The 23,689-nt window shown below is 54.2% G+C and overlaps 1 protein-coding gene across 1 annotated transcript in view; it reads right to left on the bottom strand.

The window, feature by feature from the left end:
- NUP160 (nucleoporin 160) overlaps positions 1-23,689 on the bottom strand; it is a 125,257-nt gene that overhangs the window by 67,778 nt on the left and 33,790 nt on the right. The window contains exons 9-18 of the mRNA XM_075326374.1: positions 10,562-10,665; positions 10,102-10,186; positions 9,503-9,571; positions 8,822-8,905; positions 7,085-7,255; positions 6,860-6,959; positions 6,463-6,628; positions 6,201-6,328; positions 5,689-5,849; positions 4,003-4,136 (exon numbers count right to left, since the gene is read on the bottom strand). Of these exons, the coding sequence (XP_075182489.1) occupies positions 4,003-4,136; positions 5,689-5,849; positions 6,201-6,328; positions 6,463-6,628; positions 6,860-6,959; positions 7,085-7,255; positions 8,822-8,905; positions 9,503-9,571; positions 10,102-10,186; positions 10,562-10,665 (1,202 nt within the window). The remainder of the gene's footprint in view (positions 1-4,002; positions 4,137-5,688; positions 5,850-6,200; positions 6,329-6,462; positions 6,629-6,859; positions 6,960-7,084; positions 7,256-8,821; positions 8,906-9,502; positions 9,572-10,101; positions 10,187-10,561; positions 10,666-23,689) is intronic.

Genomic DNA, 23,689 nt, shown 5'->3' with positions numbered 1-23,689 from the left:
TAAACAGTGGAGCTATGCGTGCGTGTCTGACCTCCTTCGCACAAAGCAAAAAACTGAAGGACCCGTGCTCCCACGGGGGGGTGTATAGCCAGAAGGGGAGGGGCCTTACACTTTTAAGTGTAGTACTTTGTGCGGCCTCTGGAGGCAGTAGCTATACACCCAATTGTCTGGGTCTCCCAATTAGGAGCGAAAAAGAAAGATCCAACACCTGATTGATGGACGCTATAAGGTCGTTCACTATGGCGTCCCCTTCAGGTGTATCAAGGTTGAGAGCGGCGTCAGGATCAGAGCCCTGATCTGCCACCTCCGCTTCATCCTCCAGGGAGTCCTCATGCTGAGACCCTGAACAGTAAGATGAAGTCGAGGGAAGCTCCCAGCGAGCCTGCTTAGTCGGTCTGGGACTGCGGTCCGTGTCGGAGTCCTCACCGTGGGACCTATGAGTCGCCCCAGGAGCTCTTTGCTGCTCCAACCGAGGGGGGCCTGGGGTCAATGATTCAACTGTGCCCGGGGCCTGTGTTACTGGTCTGGACTGCAAAGCTTCTAGTATCTTAGCAGACCATTTATCCATAGACTCAGAAAGTTTGTCAGCGAATACTGCAAACTCTGTCCCTGTCACCTGGACAGTGGCAGCAGGTGGTTCCACCTGGGCCGGGGGTCCCACCAGTGGCTGAGACTCCGGCTGAGTGAGTGTCACAGGGGCCGAGCATTGCACACAATGAGAGTCGGTGCAACCTGCAGGTAGCATAGCCGCACATGAGGTACAGGTTGCAAAGTAAGCCTGTGCTTTGGCACCCTTGCTTTTTGCGGACGACATGCTGTTGTCTCCCCTTAGAGCAATCAGTGAGGGTATATAGCCAAACGCTAGTAGTGCAGCCGTATAGAGTAAATGTATACAAAATAAGCATATAAATATACACTTCAGCACCTAGGGGGGCCAGCACCTAGTAACAGGTGCTGCTTACCGACCGCCCGCAGCGGTTGTGTGACCACCAGATTCCCTGCCCGGGCCTCCCAGAGCTGTGGAGCTCGGTTGTCTCTCCTCTGAAAATCTCCAGCGTCTGCTGCAGGAATGGCTGCCAGCGTTCTGAGAGGAGGAGGGAGCCGTGGGCGTGCCTCAAAAAAAGTGCGGGAATCTGATGCCCCACGGTGCTCAGTGAGGGGGGAGGAGGATACGAAGTATGCTCCAGCCCTCAGCGCTGACGTCTAATGCAGCGTCCCGCCCTTACCCCTGACTGGCAGGTCCGGGGGCGGGAATATGCGGTGCTAGGCCGCAAAAGCCGGGGAATAAAGTTATAAGTGCGGCCGGCAAACAAGCGCGGTCAGCGCGGTAGTCCCGGTGCACTAACACACCCAGCAGCGCTGCAGCGTCCATTACACAGGCGCTCTATGCGCCGTCCCCAAGGGGACACAGAGTACCTCAGAGTAGCAGGGCCTTGTCCCTGATGATACCCGTTCTCCTGTCCAGCAGATTCCCCCTGGGGCTGCGGAGGGAGCCCCGGTCCCAGTGCCTGGTGACCGGTTAGGATCCCACTTCACCCAGAGCCCCTAAGGGATGGGGAAGGAAAACAGCATGTGGGCTCCAGCCTCTGTACCCGCAATGGGTACCTCAACCTTAACAAACACCGCCGACCAGAGTGGGGTGAGAAGGGAGCATGCTGGGGGCCCTGTTATGGGCCCTCTTTTCTTCCATCCGAAATAGCCAGCAGCTGCTGCTGACTAAATTGTGGAGCTATGCGTGGATGTGTGCTTCCTTCCACAAAGCAATAAAAACTGAGGAGCCCGTGATGCACGGGGGGGTGTATAGGCAGAAGGGGAGGGGCTTTACACTTTTAAGTGTAATACTTTGTGAGGCAGAAGCTATACACCCAATTGTCTGGGTCTCCCAATGGAGCGACAAAGAAAGAATCTTTTACAACTTTGTGAAATTGTAGTTTTTAGCGCAGCATCAAACCCGATTCTTTTATCTTATTTGTTTTTTCTCCACGGCTATATCGGGGCTGCAGCTTACCACATTTTTTTACATTCTTTTGTTTCTGCTTTTCCAGGAGTTGTGCCTGTCACAACCATAGCAGGTGAGTACCTGTCCTGTTGTTATATATCCATTTATCATCGGATAAGACCCTATGTGCGCTTTTTTCCACAGTTCTCTCAGATGATAAAACTGCACACTAGTGGCTTGCATAGAGCGCTGTTCACACATGCAGATGCACAGTCACAAACCCGCAGCCTATTAGGTGACGCCCATACTATTAGATCAGGCGGGCTGCCAAGCCGTACCCCACCTGTGCACCATACAGGTACAGGAACTCTAATATGCAAGGCCTAACAGAAAGGAGCTTGGCTGCATCCTGTACAAAAAAATAGGAGGTTTTAGTTGGTATTATGGCCAGAATAATAATTTTGTTGCTATTTTTATATTTAGTGTAGGGACCTACAAGCATGAGGTTCCCGTGACGAGGGTTGTAGGCTTCCGTATTCTGGCCATAATACCAACTAAAACCTCATATTTTTTTGCACAGGATGCAGCCAGGCCCCTTTCTGTTAGGCCTTGCATATTAGAGTTCCTGTCTTAGATCAGGCGGGCTGTCAAGCCGTACTCCATCTATGCACCATACAGGGACAGGAACGCTAATATGCAAGGCCTAACAGAGTTGGTATTATGGCCAAAATACGGAAGCCTACAACCCTCATCACGGGAACCTCATGCTTGTAGGTCCAAACACTAATTATGGCCATAATACCAACTAAAACCTCATACTTTTTGTACAGGATGCAGTCAGGCCCCTTTCTGTTAGGCCTCGCATATTAGAGTTCCTGTCCCTGTATGGTGCACAAATGGAGTACGGCTTGGCAGCCCGCCTGATCTAATAGTATGGGCGTCACATAATGGGCTGTGGGTTTGTGACCGTGCATCTGCATGTGTGAACAGCACTCTATGCAAGCCATCAGTGTGCAGTTTTATCTAGCAATCGCTCCCTCCATTCTATGGAGGTGCGTATGTGATTTGCTCCTCCTGCACCTGTGATGCCTTCACTTAGTGGGGGTTTAGCTGCATCCTGCGTGAGTACTAGTTTTTTGGCCTGGGCAATGTACAACTGTGAAGGTGGTCTGAGCTATAACTTGTTTGTTTAAACGTAATAAAAATATCTGTATATGTAAATAATCAAAATATAGATGTAGTTGCATGCACAGACCTATAATATAATTCAAAGCTGTACAGTCATGAAGGGGTTACCAAGAATAAGTGGACAGATGTACAAACGATGGAAGTCTTTTAATGATGAGTATGAGTCTTATCAGTACTGTTCACACAGAAAGAATGTACAAAGAAGAAAGATGTGTTTTATAACATGCTGAGAGAAATTAAGGAGTGGAATACTCCTTACTCCCTGTTTAGCTTCAAGGCCGAAGTGGCATTTTTTTATAATTAAGTTTTTTTCAAAATACACAAGTTCAGTTGATGACGCTGGCTGAAGGAGAGAACATGTCTGTGTGTTCATTGTCTGATACATTGATATATCGGCACAGATATACAGCTAATATGGCACCGGTCTCTGGATTTCCTGTATGAAGATACCATTAGCTATCTTTGCCCAAAATCTCTACCTTGACACAACTACTGCTTTATCTTTGCTGTAAGTAATCTCTATATATTTCAAAAGCATTTGGTTGGGGGGGAAATGATATGGGATTGTTTTTGTGCGGTTGATGCCAGAGGCTCTGACTGGAGGGTCATCAATCTAATAAGTGTAAGGAGCTAAGAGCAGATGATTGTGGAAACCGCAGTCAGTCACCTTCACATCAGTGGTGGTGGATCCATCACAGCGACGTACACCAGGAAAAGACGGCTGATCCTTTCATGAGGATCAAACAGGTTCCACCAGAGTCGGTCATAGTGATGGAAATATAATGTGAATCTGCGGCAATGTGTGCACAGCCTGACCCAAGTGTTACTGACCCTCCGCAAGTGACGGGGACAGGCAGGTGTATATAGGAACTCACAGCGTATCCAGCGGGACCGCAGACGCTACGCACTGACTGCTCCAGCGGATCACGTAGTAGGACAGCAGCATGTTGATGGTGCGGGGGATATGCTCCTTCTGGGCCTGGATTAGCTGACCTTCCCCAGCAAACGCCTGGAAAGAGGAGGCAAATATGAGGATTCACATCTGCACAATTCCACAATGGCCGACCTCATCCGTGCAATGCAGCCCACGTCCCAACTGAATACTGTACAACTTGTGACACTCCAGATTTAAAGGGAACCAAACATCAAGTTTTTTGTGTATAAGCTGCAGCCAGTGCTGGCACTATCAGGCAGAGTGTGCACATACCAGTATGGGGCAGCTCGGGTGTTTAGGCTGTGAAATCCAACTTTATAACGTCTGAAAATTCATGCACCTTTTGACTGACGTGTGCACCTCTGCTGATAATATCCGGGCGGGTTATGCACTTGTATCCCCCCCCCCCCCCCGCCGCCTGTTCCTCCCTCTCTCTGGTTGCTTGCAACAGGCCTGCAGAACAGCTGATGGGAGGACGCGATTACCTGCAGCTACGACACCGTGCCAGCACAGCAGCCGCCTAGGACACCGGGACGCCACAGGAAAAAGGCGACAGCAGGATTCTTCTCACTGTCCCACAGGTATGTTTGGAGGAGGAGGATAATGATGATGGAGGAGGAGGTAATCGCGTCCTCCCATTAGCTGTTCTGCAGTCCTGTTGTGACCACGCGCGCTCCCGCGGTCACAACGGGATCTGAAGAAGCGAGGGCGCATGCGCCGCCCTCTCCTGCAAAATACTAAGTACTGCGGGCTTCAGAAACATGGCGCCGGAGATGAGCGCTATGCGCAGGTGCCAACTCCGACGCTATGTTTCTGAAGAGAGAAATGTGCAAACAACCAGAGAGAGGGAGGAACAGAGGGCGGGGATACAAGTGCATAACCCGCCCGGATATTATCAGCAGAGGTGCACACGTCAGTCAAAAAATGCATGAATTTTCAAACTTTATAAAGTTGGATTTCACAGCCTAAACACCCGAGCTGCCCCCTACTGGTATGTGCACACTGTGCCCGATAGTGCCAGCACTGGCTGCACCTTATATAGGAAAATCCTGGTGTGTGGTTCCCTTTAAGGGAGTTCCCGCAATGGACATTTATCGCCTATGCACAGGATAGATGATTTATCTGTGAGGACCCCCCGATCAGTATAATGGGGTCTCCTGCTGCTCTTCACTGCGCAACCACTGAGAAGCACTGGAAATATAATTGAAGTCCAGCATCAGCTCAGATGTTCCGGTCCCTCATCAGTCCCATAGAGGTTGACAGGAGCGGCCCGGAGAGACCACCACTCCGTGCCGCAGCGTGAGAGGGATGAGGGGCTCGGTGCAGCAGTCTAGGCGTCAGTGGGGGTCCTAGAGACTGTAAATGTGCATTATGGGATAATTTTGTTAATAAGGACATTTGTATCCCATTTATGACATATCCTACAATGTTGGCTATCCCACCTCCGCAACCCCAACCTACGGCACCAGGGGGTCTCTGACCAAATGTGACCATGAAAGGCAGCTTGCTTCTACACGCACCCAAAGAAGCTGTTATGTATAGAAGCCGGACCCCCGGGGATTTACAACGTGTCACTTCCAGTTATCATGAAAGCCCCCTTTCCGATCCGCAGTTGTGCCCGTCTCACCGTATCTCCCATGCGCAGCAGCAGGTTCTCCAGGATCAGCAAGTCACGGCAAATCAAGAAGCGCGTCAGGGAGATTTTGCTGACGGCCTGGCACACGATGCCGGTAGCCGTGGTGCTGCCGTACAGATTGGAGAGGTTCATCCGCACATTCTGGGGCTGACCTACAGCGAGGAGACAGAAATACGTGACCCATCAGGACTCCTGGGCTTAGGCTGGGACAGCAGGCGACTGATTGTGACCGGCCGAATATCGCTCTGCGCAGCACAATACAGCTGAACGGGCTCAACTGTGACCCCCAAGACACCGCGAGAGGCAAGGTCACAAACAATCCAAACATTTACAGGAGGTGTTAAATTTGTGGCCGTCCCCCAAAAGTGGCTTCATTGTCGGTTGCTGCGCCGCACTCTCCCCTAATTAATTACAGCTTTTCCGAGTAATTTGGAATAGTCCCAGCACTCATAACGCCGCCATCTAGAGACACGTAAACACGCGCGGGCACAGTATAACCTCACCGAGCTCCATGGTCTGGTCCATGTCCAGCGAGGTCTCGTAATCCATCTCTCGCAGCAGGTTCCCGATGGCCTGGATGGGGTTTCTGATGTCTTGTAGTTTATTCTTGATGTCATCCATGACGTTGTCACTGCCAGAAGAGAGAGAATGGCTTCACGTCACGCAGAACCGTCTCCCTCCATCAGTGCACAGACTATAGCCCCAGTCTGAGTAATCAATGCTGCAGTGTAAAGCATGGAGGCCAGGCAGGTCGGCTGCACTCACATGTCGCTGGCGATGAGCTCCTCCAGCATTTGCTCTGCCACTCTCTCCAGGGCGTCTTGATGGGAGCATGCCCACTCCATCATATACGCCATATCCACCGTGATGCTGTCCCCGATCATCCGCAGACACTGCATCAAGAAGATCGTGTCACTGGCGAGATCCACATCTGAGGGGAAAAAAGGTAAAATCCAAAATATAAAGTGCAAAACAACCTCCCCGTGCAGTGATCTCCCCAGATGTGACCGGCTCCCAGTGCAGCAGTGAATGGAGCCGGATTAACCCTTTATCGTTGCAGTACTGAGAACATCCAATCAGAACCAGCGGTGTAGAGCTGGGCACTTTTAGGCCATTCTGATCACAACGTGCCCATGGAGAAGACTTCCATTGCTGCACTCACCATCGGAGATGACGCTTTCATCCTCCGTCAGTAAATGTTCTGCCGGGAGAAGGTAGAGATGATCCACTAATGAGCAGGGGGCCAAATACGACAAGAACCCCTGCAAGAGAAAGGAGACAAGCTGCAATCTGCAGATATAGCCGCAGCCCCAGGCAGAAAGCCGCGAGGTCAGGGGCCACTTATATGTGAGGGGTCCATAGTGCACACACTGGCGGTAACACTCACCTTCCTGAGCAGGCACACCATGCTGGAGTACGGGTGCACCACCAGCGCCAGCGGCCGGCACAGCTCCTCCTGGTACTGCAGGCAGCAGGTGTAGAACTTCACCCACGACTCCACCTGCAACTGCCGGAACTCGTCCTGGTCCATCTCATAATCCGTCACCTGACCGTGCAGCTACGAGGCGGGAGGAGGAGACGCTGCTGTAAATACGAGTGCTGCAAAACCCCCAGCGTGTGGCCACAGGACGGACCTGCAGCTTATTACAGGGGTCCTACACTAGAGACCTCCTCTGAACGGGGGGAGCAGCGGAGCACAAGTCTATGGGACTGACTGAGACGCCCGCACTCTGCCCTCGCAACCCGAGAGATGCCCGCACTCTGCCCTCGCAACCCGAGAGACGCCGCCCGCACTCTGCCCTCGCAACCCGAGAGACGCCGCCCGCACTCTGCCCTCGCAACCCGAGAGACGCCGCCCGCACTCTGCCCTCGCAACCCGAGAGACGCCGCCCGCACTCTGCCCTCGCAACCCGAGAGACGCCGCCCGCACTCTGCCCTCGCAACCCGAGAGACGCCGCCCGCACTCTGCCCTCGCAACCCGAGAGACGCCGCCCGCACTCTGCCCTCGCAACCCGAGAGACGCCGCCCGCACTCTGCCCTCGCAACCCGAGAGACGCCGCCCGCACTCTGCCCTCGCAACCCGAGAGACGCCGCCCGCACTCTGCCCTCGCAACCCGAGAGACGCCGCCCGCACTCTGCCCTCGCAACCCGAGAGGAGACGCCCGCACTCTGCCCTCGCAACCCGAGAGACGCCCGCACTCTGCCCTCGCAACCCGAGAGACGCCCGCACTCTGCCCTCGCAACCCGAGAGACGCCCGCACTCTGCCCTCGCAAACCGAGAGACGCCCGCACTCTGCCCTCGCAACCCGAGACACGCCCGCACTCTGCCCTCGCAACCCGAGACACGCCCGCACTCTGCCCTCGCGAACCCGAGAGACGCCGCCCGCACTCTGCCCTCGCAACCCGAGAGATGCCGCCCGCACTCTGCCCTCGCAACCCGAGAGACGCCGCCCGCACTCTGCCCTCGCAAACCGAGAGGAGACGCCCGCACTCTGCCCTCGCAAACCGAGAGACGCCCGCACTCTGCCCTCGCAAACCGAGAGACGCCCGCACTCTGCCCTCGCAAACCGAGAGACGCCCGCACCCTGCCCTCGCAAACCGAGAGACGCCCGCACTCTGCCCTCGCAAACCGAGAGACGCCCGCACTCTGCCCTCGCAAACCGAGAGACGCCGCCCGCACTCTGCCCTCGCAACCCGAGAGACGCCGCCCGCACTCTGCCCTCGCAACCCGAGAGACGCCGCCCGCACTCTGCCCTCGCAACCCGAGAGACGCCGCCCGCACTCTGCCCTCGCAACCCGAGAGACGCCGCCCGCACTCTGCCCTCGCAACCCGAGAGACGCCGCCCGCACTCTGCCCTCGCAACCCGAGAGACGCCGCCCGCACTCTGCCCTCGCAACCCGAGAGACGCCCGTACTCTGCCCTCGCAACCCGAGAGACGCCGCCCGCAAAGATCTTTGTTATACCCTGATATCTCCAGACCCCAGAGCAAAAAAAAAAAAAAAAAAAAGTAGGGGAAGAAAAGAATAAAAAGAAAAAACCAATAACAGTCCCCTCTTGGCAGCTCCTCGTCCTCGCCGCAGCTCCCCGCAGCCCCCCGTCCTCTCCGCAGCCCCCCGTCCTCACCTCGTTCTCCACCACCGCGGTGACCTCTCTCTTCATCTCCTCCCAGGACAGATCTTGCAGCTTCCCGGCTCCTCGGTGATAAATCTAGAGATGAACAGTGAATGATACAATCTGAGGGACACGTCCCCGTACACCGTGTACACACATGGGCAGAACTACCCGGGTCCCAGCTACTATTGGGAGGGACAGGACGTGATGGCTGTGGATAAGGGTGGGATGCTCATCACTGGGAGGCGAGAGGAGGCCACAGGATGTGATAGCCCTTCAGGTCTCCTTTACTTCAAGCTTCAGCAGTGACCACATTTGCTCCTGTTCTTGGTATTTGGCAATGTACGAGGTGCAGATTTGGCGCCTCTATGGGATGAGCGACTTTCTTTGCACAGATCACAGAGGACAGAGTCTTTCCATCTACAGGTAAGTGGCTGTGAATCACCTGGAGGAGTCTGAGGCTCGAAGGCTAAATCCAGTGTATTCAAGGATGGAGGACCGGCCCCAATATCCCGAATCCTCACAGGCCGCCCCCCCTTCCCCAAGACCACCACACAACAAGCAAATTATGACCCATCTTGTATTAGTGGAAGCAGGACCCACGGTCTGGTAACACACATTATAATGACCTCTGCAGCCGGTATATAAGCCATTGTAATATATACAGTGGAGGAAGAGGAGGGTAGGACTTGCCTGCAGAGCCTTCAGCAGAGCGCTGATGGTGAATCTTCCAGGGCAGAACAGATACTCCAGATACGTCTCCTGATAAAGCAGAAAATAATGATACAATGGAAGAGGCAATACACGCATCAAACAGGACGCATTGCTACAACAGGGCCACTACGAGCCTGGAGCCGGCCCATCCTCCTCCAGTGCCTCCGCCAAGAGCTGGTCCACCCCCCGCGAGCATCCGCCAAGAGCTGGTCCACCCCCCACTGGAGCCTCCGCTAAGAGCTGGTCCACCCCCCACTGGAGCCTCCGCTAAGAGCTGGCCCACCCCCCACTGGAGCCTCCGCTAAGAGCTGGTCCACCCCCCACTGGAGCCTCCGCTAAGAGCTGGCCCACCCCCCACTGGAGCCTCCGCCAGGAGCTGGCCCACCCCCCACTGGAGCCTCCGCCAGGAGCTGGCCCACCCCCCAGTGGAGCCTCCGCCAGGAGCTGGCCCACCCCCCAGTGGAGCCTCCGCCTGACCTCTGACAAAGAAGATACCAAACAATTAATCAAATCTTGATTTCCACAAAACTGATGAAAGGAAAGAAGATCCCTAAACCGCGCGCACACGTGTCCCTCACCCGCGGGTCCTGCTCGTCCCCGATGTTCAGTTCCTCCTCTGGGGTCGGGTTGGTGAACACTTGGTTCCATTGTCCGGCCTGATTACTGCAAAACACCGAGTAACCTCTTATTACAGAAAACCACCAAAACCAAACAAACGGAAACTACTCTGCAAGCAAAAGCTTACACCAATAAAAAAAGGAAAAAAACGTAAAAACTGCCCCCAAATCACAGCCCTCCTGCTCCAAGGGGACATCCCCTGTCAGCGACCACGTGGCACGGCTCCTGGTGGGAGCGCTAATAAATGTCCCCCGGAGCCGGTGCCGAGTCCCCCGGAGCCGGTGCCGAGTCCCCCGGAGCCGGTGCCGAGTCCCCCGGAGCCGGTGCCGAGTCCCCCGGAGCCGGTGCCGAGTCCCACCCAATGCCGACGAGGCGGATCACATGGTGATGACGACAATATTAACCCCTCCAGGTACTCACTGCTCAAAATTGATGTGCTTGACGATGGTTTGGTTTTCATCATCGAGCCACAAAGCCCAAATGTCTGTGGTCGTCAAAGTGAACATGAAGTCCACCAGGGATTCCTAAACGGAAGGAAAAAAAGGAAACTCGGCATGAACTTGTAAACCACGGCCGGAGAGAAATCTGCAGAAAAGTACGGATTACGCTGAGGACAGCCTGCATTGTGCACATAGCCGCATACGCCAGAGCGCGCAGCGTGTGCACCGCTTTACAATAGGCCCCACTCACCAAACAGCAGAGGAAAAAAAGAGAATTTCTTTGTCGCTCCATTGGGAGACCCAGACAATTGGGTGTATAGGCTATGCCTCCGGAGGCCGCACAAAGTATTACACTAAAAGTGTAAAGCCCCTCCCCTTCTGCCTATACACCCCCCGTGCTCCAACGGGCTCCTCAGTTTTTATGCTTTGTGCGAAGGAGGCAGACATGCACGCACAGCTCCATAGATTGGTCAGCAGCAGCTGCTGACTATGTCGGATGGAAGAAAAGTGGGCCCATATAGGGCCCCCAGCATGCTCCCTTCTCACCCCACTCTTGTCGGCGGTGTTGTTAAGGTTGAGGTATCCATTGCGGGTACGGAGGCTGGAGCCCACATGCTGTTTTCCTTCCCCATCCCCCTTAGGGCTCTGGGTGAAGTGGGATCCTATCGGTCTCCAGGCACTGAGACCGTGCTTCATCCACAACTCCTGGGAGCCTGCTGGATAGGAGCCGGGTATCGTTCAGGGACATGGCCCTGCTACTTGGAGGTACGCTGTGTCCCCGTGGGGACCGAGCACAGCAACACTCCAGCATTGCTGGGTGTGCTAGTGCACCGGGGACCGCGGCGCTGACCGGGTTAAATGTGCCATTACACACTCAGCGTCGCTGAGTGTGTTTATGTAGGGCGACTACCGCGCTGACCGCCGCCGCCATGTTTAGCACTGAGGCGCGGCTGGGACTTGTAGTGCGCCGGGGACTTCCGCGCGGCCGCGCTTTTACGGCGGCCGCGCTTATTACTCGAGTCCCCAGCTTTTGCGGCCTAGTCTTTCTTCCTCCCGCCCACAGCCCTGACAAGCAGGGGAAGGGCGGGACGCTGTACAGACGAGCAGCAATGAGGGCTGGAGAATGCTTTGCATACTCCACCCCCCTCACTGTGCACTGTGGGGCACCAGTTCCCGCACTTTCTGGGTCACGCCCACGGCTCCCTCCTCTCCTCAGGACGCCGGCAGCCATTCCTGTCAGCTCCTCGGACGCTGCAGAGGGGGACAAATTCTGGGAGACCCAGGCAGGGATTCTAGTGGCCTCACAACCGCTTTAAGCGGGTGGTAAGCAGCACCTGTGGTGCTAGCCCCATTGTGCAGAAGTGTAATTATATGTTTATGGTATATACTTTACACTGTATAGTGCACAGTTGTTTTCTGGCTATATACCCTATTGTGTTGCTCAGGGAAGACAATAGCATGGCGCCCACAAAAGGCAGGGGTGCCAAAACACAGGCTTACTATGCTGCCTGCGCCGCATGTACGACGCCGCTACCGGCAGGTTCCACTGACCCTCATTGTGTGCACTGCTCGGCCCCTACTGCACTTGCTCAGGCGGAGCCTCTGCTAAGAGGGGCCCAGGGGGCTCCACCTGCTGACACTGTCCAGGTGACAGGGACGGAGTTTGCAGTCTTTACGGATAAACTCTCTGAAACTATGGCTAAGATACTAGAAGCCTTGCAGTCCAGACCGGTATCTCAGCACAGGGACTCTGTTGAATCATTGTTCCCTGGCCCCCCTCAGTTGGACCAACAATGTCCCCCCGGGGTGTCTCATAGATCCCAGGCTGAGGGCTCTGACACAGACCCCAGCCCCAGACCGACTAAGCGAGCTCGCTGGGAAATTCCCTCGACATCATCATATTGTTCAGGGTCTCAGCGGGGGGAATCTTTGGTTGATGACGCGGAGGTAGCTGATCAGGATTCTGATCCTGAGGCCGCTCTCAATCTAAATACTCCGGACGGGGACGCCATAGTGAACGATCTTATTGCGTCCATCAATCGAATGTTGGATATTTCTCCCTCAGCTCCTCCGGTGGAGGAGTCAGCTTCTCAGCAGGAGAAATTCCGTTTCAGGTTTCCCAAGCGTACACCGAGTATGTTTCTGGACCACTCTGATTTCAGAGAGGCAGTCCAGAATCACCATGATTGTCCAGATAAGTGTTTTTTCTAAGCGCCTTAAGGATACACGTTATCCCTTTCCCCCTGACGTGGTCAAAGGTTGGACTCAGTGTCCCAAGGTGGATCCTCCAATCTCCAGACTGGTGGCTAGATCCTTAGTTGCAGTTGAAGATGGGGCTTCACTCAAAGATGCCACTGACAGGCAGATGGAGCTCTGGTTGAAATCCATCTATGAAGCTATCGGTGTGACGGGGGTGTACAACAGAGCAAAGGATGGACGAGGCCGAGGGACGATCCAACAGGTTTATTAACAGGAATGCAAGAACAGCACACGATAAGTCCACGTAAAACAGATTCGGGGGCCCTTCCCGACAATCCTCGGACCGGATTACAAAGCAATCGTCCTTACAGTAGTCCAAAGAGTTCCACACAATCCCACGGGCCGCCACACAGGCCTAGCTCCGTCCGTGTCCACAGCCACACAGGCTGGAGCTCCTGCTCCCTTCAAGTTTCAGCTCACTCTGACTGAATCTCCCAGGTAAGCAGAGTTTACACTAGTTGGACTCTAGGCCCACCTCCCCCTACTCCCAGGGATGGAAGTGCCTCAAGAGGATATAACCTTGCATTTTAGGGGGGTGATTACCTACAACAATAGAAATGTACACAGAAGTAGTTCAAATAAGACAATGAACCCAGCTTGAAATAGGAATCTGTACAGCATATACAGTGAGAGGGTAAATTACATCTTCACAATCCCTCCCCCTCCCAACTTGTGTACGTACTAGGGACCTCTACAGGTCACTGGTTAAGTACACACAGGCAGAGCGTTACTTACATGTGGCTTCATGCAGCCACGAATTGGCATCGTAGCTCTCCCACATCATTGCCCAGGAGAACAGCTGCAGGCAGACCACCCATCACCCCAACCACACATCGCCTGACCCCAAAACCAAAGCTCAGATCCACAGTGGCTGTGGGAATAGTCCTCCATTGTCCACCAGCCAGTTCAATGACAATCCCAGGTCCTCTATGGATTGCCTCAGGCCGAACCACTCGGGGATCAGCCAGTGTGAGGAAAGCACCCGAGTCACAAAATCCAACAAGTCTCTGTCCATCCAGCACAACCTCCTGCAAGTGCTTACCTCGATGAGCAGAAGTCGTCATAACTGCGGGTCGCACCCCGTAAACTCCTGGTGGTGCAACATGGGCTGAGTCACTAGGCCAGTCCTCACATAGCGGTGCCACATCTTCCTCCATGGCGCTGGGCTGTAAATAATTAACAATCCGATTGGGCGCAGGATCAGTCCTCATTTGAACAGCTGGGCAGGAGACTTGCCGATGCCCTGGCTGTCCACATTGATAGCATCTGAGCTGGGTCTCCCTCCATCCAAGGCGTCCTCTTGGGTAAGGGGTAGGGGAACTTGGAGGCCGGCTCCCACCTGAAGGTGCTGTAGGGGTTTGAGGATGATTCCTCCATGGCCTGGCTGGGCATGAGGCCTGCAAATGCCCGGGATGCCTACAAACATAACACCTGCGCTCTGTTACTTCCTCTCCCCGGCGTATTCCAGAAAGTGCAGTAGAAGCAACTGGAGGCACATTAACACGGGTATCAACATGTGGTGGCTTAGAGGAACGGGGAACAATGGGGACAGAATAACTGGGGGCATCCGGTGTTGTGGAGCTGTTAGGCGTCTCTCCATCCTCCAACAGAACCCTCCACTGAGGCTTGATGGTGAGAGCCTCATCAGCGAGAGCAGCAGCTTCCTCCACTGTCGCTGGTTTTCTCTCACGCACCCATTCCCGGATCTCAGCGGGGCACTTGAAGTAAAACTGCTCTTTTAGGAGGACCTGGAGGACGGTTTCCAAGGTTAAGGCCTCCTCTGCCTCCAACCAACGATGCCACAGATGTTTGAGTTTGTGGGCATACATCTTGAAGGACACTTCCTCATCACATGCTAGAGTACGGAACTGAGTCCTGTAAGTGTCTGGCGTTACAGCATAATGTTCTAGAATAGTCTGTTTAATATCCGCATACTCACAGTTCCACCGATGGTCCATAGCTCTATAGGCTGCAGCAGCTCCACCCTCTAAGAGCCCAACCAGATGCCGGACGCGCTCCCTTTCTGGGACTTCCATTAATCGACACTGATGCTCAAAGTCCTGGAAGAAGCCCTCAATGTCACCAGCAGCCTCATTAAACTGCTTGAAGTCTTTGCGGGACACTCTGGGAAGTTCCCTCATGATGGGTGCTGGGGTTACAGTCTGTCTGGAACCTCTCGCGGCTTCCACAGCGAGCTGCTTATCCAGCAATGCCATCTCCTCCATCCTGCGCTCCTTCTCTTCAGCTCCACGCATGGCCTCCCTCTTATCTTCTATGGTGGCCTCATCTCCAAGCAGTGCCATCTTTTCCTTGTACCACACAACCCATTGACTTTTTTGGGTATTCACCTCCGGCTCCCGTCTTTGCTCCCCTTGCTGTGGAAATTGTTCCTCGGTGCCATCTTGCAGGCAAGCGTGTTCCAATGCCTCAATTAGTTGCTCCTTAGAGAGTCCTTTGTAGCCGACACCTAATTCACGGGCCTTTGTTTGTAGACTCGCCACAGTCCAGTTCCTGTATCCTGAGGTTCTGGTTTCAGACGTCGATTGGCTGTTGTCCTCCATTTCTTCTGCTCTGATCCCGCCGCTGCCAACCAGTTTGTGACGGGGGTGTACAACAGAGCAAAGGATGGACGAGGCCGAGGGACGATCCAACAGGTTTATTAACAGGAATGCAAGAACAGCACACGATAAGTCCACGTAAAACAGATTCGGGGGCCCTTCCCGACAATCCTCGGACCGGATTACAAAGCAATCGTCCTTACAGTAGTCCAAAGAGTTCCACACAATCCCACGGGCCGCCACACAGGCCTAGCTCCGTCCGTGTCCACAGCCACACAGGCTGGAGCTCCTGCTCCCTTCAAGTTTCAGCTCACTCTGACTGAATCTCCCAGGTAAGCAGAGTTTACACTAGTTGGACTCTAGGCCCACCTCCCCCTACTCCCAGGGATGGAAGTGCCTCAAGAGGATATAACCTTGCATTTTAGGGGGGTGATTACCTACAACAATAGAAATGTACACAGAAGTAGTTCAAATAAGACAATGAACACAGCTTGAAATAGGAATCTGTACAGCATATACAGTGAGAGGGTAAATTACATCTTCACAATCGGCGCTTCTTTTGCCCCAGCATTCGCAGCCGTATGGGCGCTACAAGCTATCTCAGCAGGTCAAGCGCAAATTGACGCAGCCAACCGCACGTCCGCGCCGCAGGTGGCGTCCATAACCACTCAGACGTCGGCATTTGAGTCTTACGCTATTAATGCTGTCCTGGACTCTGCGAGCCGTACGGCGGTTGCATCCGCCAATTCGGTGGTACTCCGCAGGGCCTTGTGGCTACGGGAATGGAAGGCAGATTCTGCTTCCAAAAAGCGCTTAACTAGTTTGCCAATTTCTGGCGACCGATTGTTTGGCGAGCGTTTGGATGAAATCATCAAACAATCCAAGGGAAAGGATACATCCTTACCCCAGCCCAAACCGAACATACCCCAACAGAGGAGGGGGCAGTCGAGGTTTCGGTCCTTTCGGGGCGCGGGCAGGTCCCAATTCTCCTCGTCCAAAAGGCCTCAGAAAGATCAAAGGAACTCTGATTCATGGCGGTCTAAGTCACGTCCTAAAAAGACCACCGGAGGTGCCGCTACCAAAGCGGCTTCCTCATGACTTTCGGCCTCCGCAATCTGCATCCTCGGTCGGTGGCAGGCTCTCCCGCTTTTGCGACACCTGGCTGCCACGGGTAAAAGACCGCTGGGTGAGAGACATTCTGTCTCACGGTTACAAGATAGAGTTCACCTCTCGTCCCCCGACTCGATTCTTCAGGTCATCCCCGCCTCCCGAGCGAGCCGAGGCTCTTCTGCAGGCGCTGGGCACTCTGAAGGCAGAAGGAGTGGTGGTCCCTGTTCCTCTTCAGCAACAGGGTCACGGTTTTTACTCCAACCTGTTTGTGGTCCCAAAGAAGGACGGGTCTTTCCGTCCTGTCCTGGACCTGAAACTGCTCAACAAACACGTAAAGACCAGGCGGTTCCGGATGGAATCCCTCCGCTCCGTCATCGCCTCAATGTCCCAAGGAGATTTCCTTGCATCGATCGATATCAAAGATGCTTATCTCCACGTACCGATTGCTCCAGAGCACCAGCGCTTCTTGCGCTTCGCCATAGGAGACGAACACCTGCAGTTCGTGGCACTGCCGTTCGGCCTGGCAACAGCCCCACGGGTTTTCACCAAGGTGATGGCTACTGTAGTAGCGGTCCTCCACTCTCAGGGTCACTCGGTGATCCCTTACTTGGACGATCTCCTGATCAAGGCACCCTCTCAAGAGGCATGCCAACACAGCCTCGACGCTACTCTGGAGACTCTCCAGAGTTTCGGGTGGCTCATCAATTTTCCAAAGTCAAATCTGACACCGGCCCAATCGCTGACATATCTTGGCATGGAGTTTCATACCCTCTCAGCGATAGTGAAGCTTCCGCTGATCAAGCAGCGTTCACTACAGAAAGGGGTACAATCTCTCCTTCAAGGTCAGGCACACCCCTTGAGGCGCCTCATGCACTTCCTGGGGAAGATGGTGGCAGCAATGGAGGCAGTCCCTTTCGTGCAGTTTCACCTGCGTCCTCTTCAATGGGACATCCTACGCAAATGGGACAGGAAGCCGACGTCCCTCGACAGGAACGTCTCTCTCTCTCAGGCGACCAAAGCTTCCCTTCGGTGGTGGCTTCTTCCCACTTCATTATCGAAGGGGAAATCCTTCCTACCCCCATCCTGGAAGGTGGTCACGACGGACGCGAGTCTGTCAGGGTGGGGAGCGGTTTTTCTCCACCACAGGGCTCAGGGTACGTGGACCCGGCAAGAGTCTTCACTTCAGATCAATGTTCTGGAAATACGGGCAGTGTACCTTGCCCTGAAAGCGTTCCAGCAGTGGCTGGAAGGCAAGCAGATCCGAATTCAGTCGGACAATTCCACAGCGGTGGCATACATCAACCACCAAGGCGGCACACGCAGTCGGCAAGCCTTCCAGGAAGTCCGGCGGATCTTGATGTGGGTGGAAGCCACGGCCTCCACCATCTCTGCAGTTCACATCCCGGGCGTGGAAAACTGGGAAGCAGATTATCTCAGTCGCCAGGGCATGGACGCAGGGGAATGGTCCCTTCACCCGGACGTGTTTCAGGAGATCTGTTGCCGCTGGGGGGTGCCGGACGTCGACCTCATGGCGTCCCGGCACAACAACAAGGTACCGACGTTCATGGCACGGTCTCAAGATCCCAGAGCTATGGCGGCAGACGCCTTAGTTCAGGATTGGTCGCAGTTTCAGCTCCCTTATGTGTTTCCTCCGCTGGCACTGTTGCCCAGAGTGTTACGCAAGATCAGGGCCGACTGCCGCCGCGTCATCCTCGTCGCTCCAGACTGGCCGAGGAGGTCGTGGTACCCGGATCTGTGGCATCTCACGGTCGGCCAACCGTGGGCACTACCAGACCGACCAGACTTGCTGTCTCAAGGGCCGTTTTTCCATCTGAATTCTGCGGCCCTCAACCTGACTGTGTGGCCATTGAGTCCTGGATCCTAGCGTCTTCAGGGTTATCTCAAGACGTCATTGCCACTATGAGACAGGCTAGGAAACCAACGTCCGCCAAGATCTACCACAGGACGTGGAAAATTTTCCTGTCATGGTGCTCTGCTCAGGGTTTTTCTCCCTGGCCTTTTGCCTTGCCCACTTTTCTGTCCTTCCTTCAATCTGGACTGGAAAAGGGTTTGTCGCTCGGCTCCCTTAAGGGACAAGTCTCAGCGCTCTCTGTGTTTTTCCAGAAGCGCCTAGCCAGACTTCCACAGGTACGCACGTTCCTGCAGGGGGTTTGTCACATCGTCCCTCCTTACAAGCGGCCGTTAGAACCCTGGGATCTGAACAGGGTGCTGAAACCACCATTCGAGCCAATGAGGGATATTTCTCTCTCACGCCTTTCGCAGAAAGTGGTTTTCCTAGTAGCATTCACCTCTCTTCGGAGAGTGTCTGAGCTAGCAGCGTTGTCGTGCAAAGCCCCTTTCCTGGTGTTTCACCAGGACAAGGTGGTTCTGCGTCCGGTTCCGGAATTTCTCCCTAAGGTGGTATCCCCCTTTCATCTCAATCAGGATATCTCCTTACCTTCTTTTTGTCCTCATCCAGTTCACCAATGTGAAAAGGATTTGCACTTATTAGATCTGGTGAGAGCACTCCGGCTCTACGTGTCTCGCACGGCGCCCCTGCGCCGCTCGGATGCACTCTTTGTCCTTGTCGCTGGCCAGCGTAAAGGGTCACAGGCTTCCAAATCAACCCTGGCTCGGTGGATCAAGGAGCCAATTCTCGAAGCTTACCGTTCTGCTGGGCTTCCGGTTCCCTCAGGGCTGAAGGCCCATTCTACCAGAGCCGTGGGCGCGTCCTGGGCTTTGAGGCACCGGGCTACGGCTCAGCAGGTGTGTCAGGCGGCTACCTGGTCGAGCCTGCACACTTTCACGAAACACTATCAGGTGCATACCTATGCTTCGGCGGATGCCAGCCTAGGTAGACGAGTCCTTCAGGCGGCGGTTGCCCACCTGTAGGAAAGGGCCGTTTTACGTCTCTATTACGAGGTATTAATTTACCCACCCAGGGACTGCTTTTGGACGTCCCAATTGTCTGGGTCTCCCAATGGAGCGACAAAGAAGAAGGGAATTTTGTTTACTTACCGTAAATTCCTTTTCTTCTAGCTCCAATTGGGAGACCCAGCACCCGCCCCTGTTTTTTTGTGTACACATGTTGTTCATGTTGAATGGTTTCAGTTCTCCGATATTCCTTCGGATTGAATTTACTTTAAACCAGTTTATAATTTTTTTCCTCCTTCCTGCTTTTGCACCAAAACTGAGGAGCCCGTGGGAGCACGGGGGGTGTATAGGCAGTAGGGGAGGGGCTTTACACTTTTAGTGTAATACTTTGTGCGGCCTCCGGAGGCATAGCCTATACACCCAATTGTCTGGGTCTCCCAATTGGAGCTAGAAGAAAAGGAATTTACGGTAAGTAAACAAAATTCCCTTCTTTGTTACTTACCGTAAGAAGGGAATTTTGTTACTTACCGTAAATTCCTTTTCTTCTAGCTCTTATTGGGAGACCCAGACGATTGGGTGTATAGCACTGCCTCCGGAGGCCACACAAAGCAATTACACTAAAAAGTGTAAGGCCCCTCCCCTTCTGGCTATACACCCCCAGTGGGATCACTGGCTCACCAGTTTTAGTGCAAAAGCAAGAAGGAGGAAAGCCAATAACTGGTTTAAACAAATTCTCTCCGAGTAACATCGGAGAACTGAAAACCGTTCAACATGAACAACATGTGTACCCGCAAACAAACCAAAAATCCCGAAGGACAACAGGGCGGGTGCTGGGTCTCCCAATAAGAGCTAGAAGAAAAGGAATTTACGGTAAGTAACAAAATTCCCTTCTTCTTCGGCGCTCTATTGGGAGACCCAGACGATTGGGACGTCCAAAAGCTGTCCCTGGGTGGGTAAAGAAATACCTCATGTTAGAGCTGCAAGACAGCCCTCCCCTACGGGGAGGCAACTGCCGCCTGCAGGACTCTTCTACCTAGGCTGGCGTCCGCCGAAGCATAGGTATGCACCTGATAATGTTTGGTGAAAGTGTGCAGACTCGACCAGGTAGCTGCCTGGCACACCTGTTGAGCCGTAGCCTGGTGTCGTAATGCCCAGGATGCACCCACGGCTCTGGTAGAATGGGCCTTCAGCCCTGATGGAACCGGAAGCCCAGCAGAACGGTAGGCTTCAAGAATTGGTTCTTTGATCCATCGAGCCAGGGTGGGCTTAGAAGCCTGCGACCCCTTGCGCTTACCAGCGACAAGGACAAAGAGTGCATCCGAACGGCGCAAGGGCGCCGTGCGGGAAATGTAGATTCTGAGTGCTCTCACCAGATCTAACAAATGTAAATCCTTCTCATACCGATGAACTGCATGAGGACACCACCTTCGGGAGAAACTCCTGAATAGGGCGCAGCACAACCTTGTCCTGGTGGAAGACCAGGAAGGGAGCCTTGGATGATAGTGCTGCCAGCTCAGACACTCTCCGAAGAGATGTGATCGCTACCAGAAAAGCCACTTTCTGTGATAGTCTAGAAAGTGAAACCTCCTTCAGAGGCTCGAAGGGTGGCTTCTGGAGGGCAACTAGTACCCTGTTCAGATCCCATGGATCTAACGGCCGCTTGTACGGGGGTACGATATGGCAAACCCCCTGTAGGAACGTGCGCACCTTAGGAAGGCGTGCCAAACGCCTCTGAAAAAAGACGGATAGCGCCGAGACCTGACCTTTAAGGGAGCCGAGCGACAAACCTTTTTCTAACCCAGATTGCAGGAAAGAAAGAAAGGTAGGCAATGCAAATGGCCAGGGAGACACTCCCTGAGCAGAGGACCAGGATAAGAATATCCTCCACGTTCTGTGGTAGATCTTAGCGGACGTGGGCTTCCTAGCCTGTCTCATGGTGGCAACGACCCCTTGGGACAATCCTGAAGACGCTAGGATCCAGGACTCAATGGCCACACAGTCAGGTTCAGGGCCGCAGAATTCCGATGGAAAAACGGCCCTTGGGAAAGTAAGTCTGGTCGGTCTGGTAGTGCCCACGGTTGGCCGACCGTGAGCTGCCACAGATCCGGATACCACGCCCTCCTCGGCCAGTCTGGGGCGACGAGTATGACGCGGCTGCAATCGGATCTGATCTTGCGTAGCACTCTGGGCAAGAGTGCCAGAGGTGGAAACACATAAGGGAGCCGGAACTGCGACCAATCTTGCACTAGGGCGAGACCGTGCCATGAAGGTTGGGACCTTGTTGTTGTGCCGTGACGCCATTAGATCGACGTCCGGCACCCCCCAGCGGCGACAGATTTCCTGAAACACGTCTGGGTGAAGGGACCATTCCCCTGCGTCCATGCCCTGGCGACTGAGGAAGTCTGCTTCCCAGTTTTCTACGCCGGGGATGTGAACTGCGGATATGGTGGAGGCTGTGGCTTCCACCCACATCAGAATCCGCCGGACTTCCTGGAAGGCTTGCCGACTGCGTGTCCCCCCTTGGTGGTTGATGTATGCCACCGCTGTGGAGTTGTCCGACTGAATTCGGATCTGCCTTCCTTCCAGCCACTGCTGGAAGGCTAGTAGGGCAAGATACACTGCTCTGATTTCCAGAACATTGATCTGAAGGGTGGACTCCTGCTGAGACCACGTACCCTGAGCCTTGTGGTGGAGAAAGACTGCTCCCCACCCTGACAGACTCGCGTCTGTCGTGACCACCGCCCAAGACGGTGGTAGGAAGGATCTTCCCTGTGATAATGAGGTGGGAAGAAGCCACCACTGCAGAGAGTCTTTGACCGTCTGGGAAAGGGAGACTTTCCTGTCCAGGGATGTTGACTTCCCGTCCCATTGGCGGAGAATGTCCCATTGAAGTGGACGCAGATGAAACTGCGCAAACGGAACCGCCTCTATTGCCGCCACCATCTTCCCGAGGAAGTGCATGAGGCGTCTTAAGGAGTGCGACTGACTTTGAAGGAGAGTCTGCACCCCAGTCTGTAGAGACCGCTGCTTGTCCAGCGGAAGCTTCACTATCGCTGAGAGAGTATGAAACTCCATGCCAAGATACGTTAGTGATTGGGTCGGTGACAGATTTGACTTTGGGAAGTTGATGATCCACCCGAACGCCTGGAGAGTCTCCAGTGCAACATTCAGGCTGAGTCGGCATGCCTCTTGAGAGGGTGCCTTGACCAGTAGATCGTCCAAGTAAGGGATCACAGAGTGTCCGTGAGAGTGCAAGACTGCTACCACTGCCGCCATGATCTTGGTGAACACCCGAGGGGCTGTCGCCAGACCAAATGGCAGAGCTACGAACTGAAGATGGTCGTCTCCTATCACGAAGCGTAGAAAGCATTGGTGCTCTGTAGCAATCGGCACGTGGAGATAAGCATCTTTGATGTCTATTGATGCTAGGAAATCTCCTTGAGACATTGAGGCAATGACTGAGCGGAGGGATTCCATCCGGAACCGCCTGGCGTTCACATGCTTGTTGAGCAGTTTTAGGTCCAGAACAGGACGGAAGGAGCCGTCCTTTTTTGGAACCACAAAGAGATTGGAGTAAAATCCTCGCCCCCGTTCCTGAGGGGGGACAGGGATCACGACTCCTTCTGCTCTTAGAGAGTCCACCGCCTGCAGCAGGGCATCTGCTCGTTTGGGGTGTGGGGAGGTTCTGAAGAACCGAAGTGGAGGCCGAGAACTGAACTCGATTCTGTACCCGCGAGACAGAATGTCTGTTACCCACCGGTCTTTGACCTGTGACAGCCAAATGTCGCAAAAGCGGGAGAGCCTGCCACCGACCGAGGATGCGGAGGGAGGAGGCCGAAAGTCATGAGGTAGCCGCTTTGGAAGCGGTTCCTCCATTTGCTTTCCTGGGGCGTGAGTGAGCCCGCCAGGAATCTGAGCTCCCTTGTTCTTTCTGAGTCCTTTTGGACGAGGAGAATTGGGCCTTGCCCGAGCCTCGAAAGGACCGAAACCTCGACTGCCACTTTTTCTGTTGAGGTTTACTTGCTCTGGGCTGTGGTAAGGAAGAGTCCTTACCCTTGGACTGTTTTATGATTTCAGCCAATGGCTCACCAAACAGTCTGTCTCTAGATAATGGCAAGCTGGTCAAGCATTTTTTGGAACCAGCATCTGCTTTCCAGTCCTTTAACCACAAGGCTCTGCGCAAAACCACAGAATTGGCGGACGCCATAGCGGTACGGCTCGTAGATTCTAGGACAGCATTGATAGCATAGGTCGCAAACGCAGACATTTGCGAAGTTAGGGACGCCACTTGCGGCACTGCTGGATGT

This window comes from Anomaloglossus baeobatrachus, chromosome 10 (genome assembly GCF_048569485.1).
Source record: "Anomaloglossus baeobatrachus isolate aAnoBae1 chromosome 10, aAnoBae1.hap1, whole genome shotgun sequence".
Classification (NCBI taxonomy): Eukaryota; Metazoa; Chordata; class Amphibia; order Anura; family Aromobatidae; genus Anomaloglossus; species Anomaloglossus baeobatrachus.
Note: the sequence above shows the minus strand (reverse complement) of the source record. Positions and strands in the feature narration are given on the sequence as shown.